General features: G+C 62.5%; 1 protein-coding gene across 4 annotated transcripts in view; it reads left to right on the top strand.

Annotated features, from left to right (window-relative positions):
* Positions 1-679: 679 nt before the first annotated feature.
* The window catches only part of CNOT3 (CCR4-NOT transcription complex subunit 3), a 14,438-nt gene continuing 6,173 nt past the window's right edge, over positions 680-8,944 (top strand). For 2 of the 4 annotated variants that reach the window (XR_008423322.1, XM_053905784.1), the window contains exons 1-10: positions 680-938; positions 4,908-4,985; positions 5,099-5,166; positions 5,399-5,473; positions 5,597-5,686; positions 5,814-5,942; positions 6,042-6,137; positions 7,099-7,321; positions 7,416-7,549; positions 7,859-7,915. Coding sequence is in view for 3 of the 4 variants with exons in the window: in XM_053905784.1 (XP_053761759.1) it covers positions 4,961-4,985; positions 5,099-5,166; positions 5,399-5,473; positions 5,597-5,686; positions 5,814-5,942; positions 6,042-6,137; positions 7,099-7,321; positions 7,416-7,549; positions 7,859-7,915 (897 nt within the window). In the remaining variant the exon portion in view is untranslated. The remainder of the gene's footprint in view (positions 939-4,907; positions 4,986-5,098; positions 5,167-5,398; positions 5,474-5,596; positions 5,687-5,813; positions 5,943-6,041; positions 6,138-7,098; positions 7,322-7,415; positions 7,550-7,858; positions 7,916-8,944) is intronic. The other 2 variants (XM_019436708.2, XM_019436713.2) reach the window with 2 other exon arrangements.

Here is an 8,944-nt window from a genome sequence, read left to right as displayed (position 1 = left end):
GTACCAACCCCCTCGCGGCGTTGCAGGATACGCTGGGGCGAATGGCAACGGCCAGGGCCAACGAGGGGAAGGGGGTGGGCCCTCTTGCCCAGCTCCTCCCCGGTGGCCCCAGGGCTGTTTTGAGTGGCAGACGACTCCAGCTCGGCCCCGGCTTGAAGGTACCTGTCTCCCTCTCATTAGGTGCTCGGCCTTTAACGCCCACGCTCCATGCCTTCCTCCGCTTTCCCCACCCACTTCCGGAGCCAACCAATGGCTGCGGGGCAGAATATCCCCTCAGAACCAATTAAAAATGGCTCTAAACTTGACGGACGACTTCCCGCCCCTGATCAGCCTAGCTCCTCCCCCCGACCAATTAGTTTAGGAGAGGGGGGCGGGTGTATCCAATCAGCACGCCAATGGTCTCTTGATTGACGCACGGGCCCTCGCGCTGGCGTGTTGTGCCCTGAGGCGGGGAGGAGGAGGAGCGGGGAAGAAAACCAGAGCCAATCCTAGCAGTCTGCGCGGGAGGCCAATCGAACGCCGCGCCTTGGAGCGATTGCCCATTCGGCAAGAGGGGGCCGGCTGCATCCCTGCCAAGAGCCAATAGAGCGCGTCCGAGGGGCAAGAGCGACGTGCCGCAGGAGCAATCATAGGCCTCCGTTCGGGGCTCGGGGGCGGGTCGGCGCCAGAGACGAGAAGAGAGGAGGGAGGCCTCCTCCGCCGCCGCCATCTTGGACCGGCCCGGTCAGCTTCCGCGGAGCCATCGGCAGACGCCGCGGCCTCCCTTGAGCCCCGACCCCGTCGTCAGAACAACCCCGGGCCCACTTCCCCCCACCCCACTTCCGCTTCGCGCCGCTATCGCGATAGCGCCCGGGCCCGGGGCGCGAGAAAAAGGCGGCGGGCGCTCGCCTCCCCCGCCTGTCGCGATACGCTCCTCAGCGGCGGCGCCAGCTCCTGTGGTGAGAGCGTCAGGCTCGACTGGGCCGGACCCCTTCCCCTCCTCCCCCGGCGCCACCACCGCCCTCCCCGCCGCCTCCCGCCCCGGCGCCACCGCCGCCTGTCGCGACATGGCCGACCCCCCACGGGCCCCCGGCCCCGGCGCGGGCTTCCGACCGGGGCGGCCCCGGTGCCCGCCGGTGCTCGCGCCCCCTCCGCGTCCCGCGGCGGCGCCGGGCTCCTCCGCGGGGGTGCGGGTGCGCGGGGCCGCCCCCTCCGCGTCGGCCTCGGCCCCTCGCCGCGGGGACGGGCGCGCCCCGGCCGCGGGTGCCCGCCCCCCTCGGCCGCAGCCCCTCCTGGGCGAGGCGGCCGCCCTCACGTGGGGGTCGGGCCCCCCCGACCCCGAGCCAGGCCCGCGGGCGGGGCGGGGGGCTCCGTTCCCGGGGCCCGGCCCCCTGGGCGCCCCCAAAGTTTCCCCTGCGGCGAGAAGTCTACGGGGGTCAGGGCTGTCCTGAGCGGTACCTGCTCGGGGCGGGCTGCGTGTCCCCCGCTGGTGCTGTGGCCCCGAGCCCCCGGCCTGTGGTGTCACTCCCACTTAGCCTCCTCGCGGCTTGGTGACACCTTCCAAAGCTCCTGCCTTCGCCGGGTTGCAGACGGTGTCCTGCCCCTGGCAGTGCAAGCACCCCTGATTCTAAGCAGTGCCAGCTTCTCCGAGCAGGGCTGTCCCCTCCCCCAGCATTGACGCCCCCGCTGTTTGGGGACTGCCCCCAGCGTGTCCCTTTGCTGCTGCTGCTACGTCTGAGTCTTCTGTCCTCCGTTCACATGAGTCCTTCCAGAAGGCTGGGGTCCCGCCCCCCTTGGTGCTTGTGTTGGGTCCCCTGGCCGCGAGCGTGTGAACTTGATGGGATCCGGGGCTCGCCCTCCCCGCTCCCACACTCGGGGGAATAGCTTCCTAGATGTGAGGTTCCTGTGCTGTGACACGTGGGCTGTGCTGGCTGGGGTTGTGTTCTGTCCTCCAGGGGCTCCAGGGGCAGGAAACTTTCTCAGCGCTGCCCCCCGCCCACCCCCCAGGGTCGAGGTTCCTGCCTCTCAGGTGTTGGTGCACTTGTCGTGGGGTCTCGCTGTGGGGGACCAAGGCTTCTGTTCTCGGCTGAGACATGATTCCGTGTGGTGGGGGAGAGACCCCGCTGTGGGCAGCTTTCCACAGTGGGGTTCCCAGGCCCCCCCCCCCCCATCCTTGGTGTTGGGCCTCCCAGTGGGCAGATAAGTACCTCCACCCCAGGACCTAACACGTCCTTCCTCCACAGTGTCAGGTGCTCGGTGAGGATGGCCCTCCAGCATCACCTCCCAGTGGCCGAGCTCCTGGCTCAGTGGGAAGCCTCTGCTTGGGGGCACATGACAGCCCCCAGGGTTAGGGATCCCCCCCCCCCTTCCCCTGGTGTCAGCTCCCAGGACTAGGCCTTCCACCCCTCCTGTGTGGTCCCTGCCAGGCCTGTGTGTGACTGCATCCTCTTCCCTGAGGTTAGGTCTCGGGGGCTCTCCTTCATCAGTTGTGTCCCTCATTTACATGGCTGCTGGCCCCCCTGGGCGTCTGGCACACTGCTCCTCGAGGGGATCTGCTCTCGTGGACAGAGACTGGTTCCCAGGTTCCCCTGTCTTGTTGGAGACCCCTCGCCATGAGCATGCAGGCTCTTCGGTGCCTCAGCTGCCCCCTGTCTCGGCCACCTTTTGCTGTGGGGTCTTGCTGGGTCCCCCCAAGAGCAGTGGGGCTCCCAGCCCTTTAAGAATGGAACTTCTCCATGGTGGCACCTCCGCTTCAGGGCCCAGGCTTTCTTTCTCTCTGGTCCTTTGCTGGGGGATCGAAGGTGTCTTGAAGTGGGGTCTCTCTTTAGAGGGAGGGGCTCCTGCCCCTGTTGTATCCGCCCTGTCTAGGGGGTGCAGGTACCCTGGGCCCGTGGTGCCTCCCCCAGACCTGGTGTTGTCTTCTCTGGACCTCAGCTGTTCTCTGTTTGAGGGTCTGAGACCTCACCTCCCCAGGCTGGGGCTCTTGTCCCCCTGGCACCTTGCTTCTGACTCCTGCAGGACTTCTTGTTGCCAGTCTGTTCCCCTTTTAGGGGTATCACCTCCCCATTAAGCCAGGTGTCCCAATCCCTCGGTGTGGAGTGCCTCGTGTAGGGATAGAAGGTCGGCGTTCCCTCCCTCTGGACCGGAGGCAGGGGTGCAAACTCCTGTGTTAACGTCCCTGTCCCTGATCCCAGGCAGGAAGAGGCATTTCTGTGTTGGGAGTCCTGGCTCTGTCCTGAGCTCCCAGATCAAAGGCTTTGAGTCCCCTCTGTGCAACTGTCTCCTCCGTCCTTTTTCTGGCTGCCTTGCCCTGGAGCTGGCATTTCTCTGTGTGGGGACTGGGCCCCACCTCAGTGTGGCAGCTGGGCCTGGGCCCGGGGTGTTGTTCTTCTCTTGGTGGGCCCTTCCCGGAGACTGATGCTCCCTCGGGTCTAAGGTGTCACAGCCGCCGCTGTCCACAGTGGGCCCCTGTGGACCATGCTGGTACCAGCTCAGGGCCTCTGGTTCCAGAGCGTGCTCTCTGGTACACCATCCCACCGGGAGCTACCAGCTGTGTGTGATTGAAACAGTTGAAATACAAATGAAAGATTCCACTTGTTTGGTGCACGAGCCACGTTCTCCGTGTCCAGTGGCACGGGCAGCACAGATCCACTGCAGGAAGTGCTGTTGGCCGGGAAGTACTGTTCCAGAGACAAGTCCTTCCCGGTGGGCAGGGACCCTCCTGGTATGGCCTCCCCATGGTTTGAGGCTCAGTCCTGGATTTAGTCCAGGCTGCTCTGGGGCCCCCTGTCCTGGGCCTGTAGAGTGGGAGCCCCCCTATCTCGGAGCCTTGCTTTTCAGTCAGGCCCCGTTTCTAGGGGGTGATCTCGGGCAGTGCAGGAGACCCCCTGGATCTCCGTTGGTCTTGGTGTCAGGCTCTCAGCTCTGGTTTCCCCCTGGGCCACAGCTCCTGGTGACTCGTCTTTGAGCTCTGTCTTCCGCGTGTCGTGTACTTTGAGGGTGAAGATAGCCCTATCTCTAGGTACTGGGCACACGTCCTAGAGGTTTGTGTTTCCCTGTGTCTGCGTTACCAGCGCATCCAAGATGTACTTCGCGTGCGCAGATCGCTGCCTCACAGCGGAGGCCCCTCACCCTCGTCTCTGTGAGACCTCACTCATTTCCGGGCACTCTTGTGGCCTTCTGCTCCCATACGACTAAGTCTCGGCATTGGTGTTGGGTCAGGAGCATCGTCTCCTGCTCTGGAGTAAACTTGGTGCCGTGAGGCCCTCTTCTGCTTGGTCCCAGCCCTGTCACGATGTGGGGGGGAGGGGGGGGGAGCGGGGAGGGTAGCTCTTCCTAATGGGGGGGAAGTAGTTCTTCCTAATGGCAGGCATTTCCCACCCCTGGTGCTTCCCCTCCATCCCTTACAGTTCGTGCACAGACGGCATCAGGCTCTTCTTCCTGCAGACTCTCTTCTGACCTGTCTGAGGGGTAGCTTCTCTGGTGTCAGGACTCTAGTCACCCGTGTGCCCTGCCCCGCTGTGGGAGTGTGGCCTCCAGGCCCCGTGCCTTCATCCCCAGCACTCAGCGATGTGCTGCTTGACTTTTTCCTGCCCTAAAACATCTTCTGGAGTGTCCCCTGGGGACAAGGTGGTCTGTGCTCCAGCAGTTTTTCACTGCCTGGGTGAGAGTTACACAAAAAGTATGTCTGCTTCCTTGTTTCCACAAACTTCCAGAGTGTTCTGGTGGAACGTTTCTTCCAGAACGTTCATTCAGCCCCCCATGCTGGGCTGTTGAGGCTGCATAAGTGGAACTTGGCCAGGTCTCAGTCGTTACACTGTGAACGCGTCTTCCCTTTACCATCCCCCACGCCCTGCTGTTCCCAGTGTCGTTCGTGTCTCTCTGATGGACCAGCCAGAGAATACCTGTGTTCCTTCCTTATCTCTCAGCAGCGTCCGTCTCCAGGAGAGTATGAAGAGAGTGCGTCTGTAGGGCAGGGAAGATGGCGGACAAGCGCAAACTCCAAGGTACTGGGTTGACTGCCCACTGCCTGCGTGGCCACGTGCTCGCTGTCCTCACAGCTCCTTGGATGCCTGCTGCCCGGGCAGGATGCTAACAGCCTTCCTTCCTCCCCTGCCAGGTGAGATTGATCGCTGCCTCAAGAAGGTGTCCGAGGGCGTGGAGCAGTTCGAAGACATTTGGCAGAAGGTACAAATCTGGGTCTCCAGGGAGGAGAGCACGGGAAAAGGTTCCGGATCTCTAGGCATGGGCCAGGGAGAGGGATTGTGGGTCCAGGTGCTGAGGACCTAAGAAGCAGGTCTGAGATGGCTTAGTGGGTGTCCCCAGAGTCCCCAGCCCTCAGAGACTGGAGCTTTGCCGCTGGAGTGGGCATGAGGGCAGCAAGTCCCACACTGACACCTGTGTTCTCTTCATCCCTCAGCTCCACAATGCAGCCAACGCGAACCAGAAAGAGAAGTATGAGGCTGACCTAAAGAAGGAGATTAAGAAGCTTCAAGTGAGAGGACTGGGGGCCTGGATTTCTGTGTCCTAAGGGCAGAGGGAACAGGGAGGAGGGGCTGGCAGCCTCAGTAACCACGTCCTGAGGCAGTGTGACCATTGCGATTTTTCCCACCTGCAGCGGCTGAGGGACCAGATCAAGACATGGGTAGCATCCAACGAGATCAAGGACAAGAGGCAGCTCATAGACAACCGCAAGCTCATCGAGACGGTAGGAGCCCAAAGCTGGGTACCTGAGGTGGGGCGGGGGGGGGGGGGGGTGGCTGGATTCCTGGGTCCCTAGGGGTCCTGGGAAGAGGAGGGTTTCTTGGAACCCCTGCCAACCATGCTCTCTACAGCAAATGGAACGGTTCAAAGTTGTGGAGCGAGAGACCAAGACCAAAGCCTACAGCAAGGAGGGCCTGGGCCTGGCACAGAAGGTGGACCCTGCCCAGAAGGAGAAAGAGGAGGTTGGCCAGTGGCTCACGGTGAGTCCGGGTGGAGAAGTGGCTGCAGGGCCCTGGTCGCCAGGCAACCGTGGGGTCTCTGACTGATCACCTGCCTTTCCACTCCCTCCCCCCATGCAGAATACCATCGACACCCTAAACATGCAGGTGGACCAGTTTGAGAGTGAAGTGGAGTCCCTGTCGGTGCAGACACGCAAAAAGAAGGGTGACAAGGATGTGAGTGGGGGCACCCTGCGTCCAGAGGGCAGAGAGGGGCTGGCGAATTGGGGAGAGTGGCATGTGGAGGGGAGGCAGCCTCGGGTCCCGCCTCCGCAAACAGTGGCGCCATGAAAAGGAGAAGTGGTTTGAGGGAGCACGCGCTGGGTTCTGGGGTCGCGGACCAGGCAAGAGAGTGGATGGACATGCAGGGTGCCGAGGGCCGAGATGGTAGGCGGAGGCAAGGTGGGACGCGGGAGCCGCTCCTTTGGCCCGAGGAGAGCAGTCGAGGACAAAGCCAGATCTAGGGGCCCACATTCACAGACTCCAGATTGTGGGGTGTGGGTTCAGGGGGATGCAAACCATGTGTACTTGTTGGCACACGAAGTACAGGGAACGGAGAGCTGGGTCCGGGGGTGGGGGGCAATGGGAGGTGCACCAGATTTGGGTGTCTGAGACTGAGCTGTTTAGGAAGCTGGAGCTTAGAGGGGTGACACAGTAGGTCTTTGTGGAGGTGCTGGGGGATAGAGACCAGAAGCCTGAGGAGGAACTGAGCTGCCAACTCTGGATTCCCTTGGGTGTATGCATAGGGTGGGCAGGTGTGATGACAGACCGTTACAAAGGTGATCACGGTCGCATTCGACAAGTCCCCCCTAATTGGGCACTGTTATTATCCTTACGGCGAGATGGGGGGTGTGGGGTATGCTGCATTTGAGAGATCTGGGCTGTCAGGGCCACACTGTAGGGAAGCACAGGCCTGTCTGGTCTAGAGGTTTCCAGGGATGTTTGGGTGGGAGCTGGGGGTCCCTGCGCCTCTCATACGTCAGAGGGTGGGTGGACTCCACACTGCCTGTGTCAGGAGGGGCTGGAGCAGAGCCTCTGGGTCTCTCCGGGGGTCGGGGACTGAGGACAGGTTCTGTGGGGGCAGGAGGGGCCTGGGCAGGAGCCGTGCAGCCCCTGAGCCTGGCCCTGGGCTCGCCAGCAGAAGCAGGACCGGATCGAGGGCCTGAAGCGGCACATCGAGAAACATCGCTACCACGTGCGCATGCTGGAGACCATCCTGCGCATGCTGGACAATGACTCCATCCTCGTGGATGCCATCCGCAAGATCAAGGACGACGTCGAGTACTATGTTGACTCGTCCCAGGACCCCGACTTCGAGGAGAACGAGTTTCTCTATGACGACCTGGACCTCGAGGACATTCGTGAGGCCCGGGGCAGGCCCGTGGGCACAGGGCAGTGAGGGCTGGGTCGGGGGGCGTCCCAGCTTGTTAAGCATGCCCCTCCCTGCCCCCACAGCACAGGCGCTGGTCGCCACCTCCCCCCCCAGCCACAGTCACATGGAGGATGAGATCTTCAACCAGTCCAGCAGCACACCCACCTCCACCACCTCCAGCTCTCCCATCCCACCCAGCCCGGCCAACTGCACCACAGTGAGGACGCGGGGACACGGCGTGCGGGAGGGGGTGGGGTCCAGATGTCCTGGATCCAGGCCGTAGGGCCATAGAGTGTCAGTGGGGTCCCTGGCCAGCGGTGGAGGCCTGGCAGCAGGGCAGCTTAGGCAGGGATCCAGGGCTGGATTCCCTAAGGAGAGGGGCTCCTGGGTCTGGAAGAGGCTCCCAGGAGACCAGGACCCTGGGTTCCCCAGTGAGGTTAAGGGCACAGGTGCTGGAACGGCCCTGGGAGGGTTGGTTGGGGCCTAGAGGTGACACGGGTTTCCAAGGGCGCCTCCCCTCCTTCAGGAAAACTCTGAGGATGACAAGAAGAGGGGGCGCTCCACGGACAGTGAAGTCAGCCAGGTGGGTGTGACTCTGTCATTGGTTCTCAAGCCCTGAGGAGGGCCAGTGTGAATGTGGACTGAAGGGATGGCATGTGGCACCCGCCCTGTGCGTTAGAGGAGGATGTAGGTTTGTCTGGTGTGGGAAGGGGCAGGTGACACGGGTGAGTCAACACCAAAAGCTTGCAGGTGGCTAGAGGTGGTCCAGCTGGGTCAGGCTGAGGGACCCCCACCTTGTAAAGCCAACAGGTTGGAGAGGCAATAGGTCTGAAATCGAACAGGTTTCCGTGGGCCTCGTCACAAGCCTTGGCTGTGCTATTGACGGGATTTCTGTCCTCCCCAAGTGAGCCCCTCCCCACCCCCCACCCCCACCCCGCCAGCACGGGGCCAGAGCACACACTGTAGAAACCACTGCTCTCATCAGGAGGCGGACAGGCAGGAGCCTGGTGGCTTGTCACTGATGAGGCTTGTGTAGGACTCGGGGGACCAGGAGGGAGTTGGTCTCAAGACCCCTTGATGTGTGGCATGCGAGGTGCCAGGGCGGTCGCCACCTGAGGACAGGAGTGCTGGTTGGCCAGTAGCACTTGCCTGGCAAATAGCTTGGCTGCAGGGTGTGCCCTGGGCACTTTATTCCTCTACTTTCTGGGGTGGGGGTCAACGGTGGCCCCTCAAGTTGTTTTTCTGACCCTTTGGGTGACATTCAGAATTACTGGCCAGTTCTAGGCTGTTTTCCCTCCTTCTCTTGGACTGGTAGTTGGGTCCAGCTGGTCTCATACTGGGTGCATTTGTTAGTTTCTCCCCTGTCATCAGACTTAGCGGGTTCATCTCCCTGATGCGCAGGCCGTGGCAGCCTTGTGGGATGTTGTGCAGAGGCGTCCACGCGGGGTGTGGGATGCTGGTGTGGGCTAGAATGCCAGTGTTCTCGGCATGAAGGTGGTGATCGCAGCCTGGAGCGTCAGGTCACAGGAGGGGACAGCTGGGGGCAGCAGGCCCAGCGAGGACCGTGGAGCCCAGCTTGGGGGAGGGCTGTGTGCGGGAGGCCTGGCGGACC

Source organism: Panthera pardus, unplaced genomic scaffold (assembly GCF_024362965.1).
Source record: "Panthera pardus isolate Hobbes unplaced genomic scaffold, ASM2436296v1 HiC_scaffold_18, whole genome shotgun sequence".
Taxonomy (NCBI): domain Eukaryota; kingdom Metazoa; phylum Chordata; class Mammalia; order Carnivora; family Felidae; genus Panthera; species Panthera pardus.
Note: the sequence above shows the minus strand (reverse complement) of the source record. Positions and strands in the feature narration are given on the sequence as shown.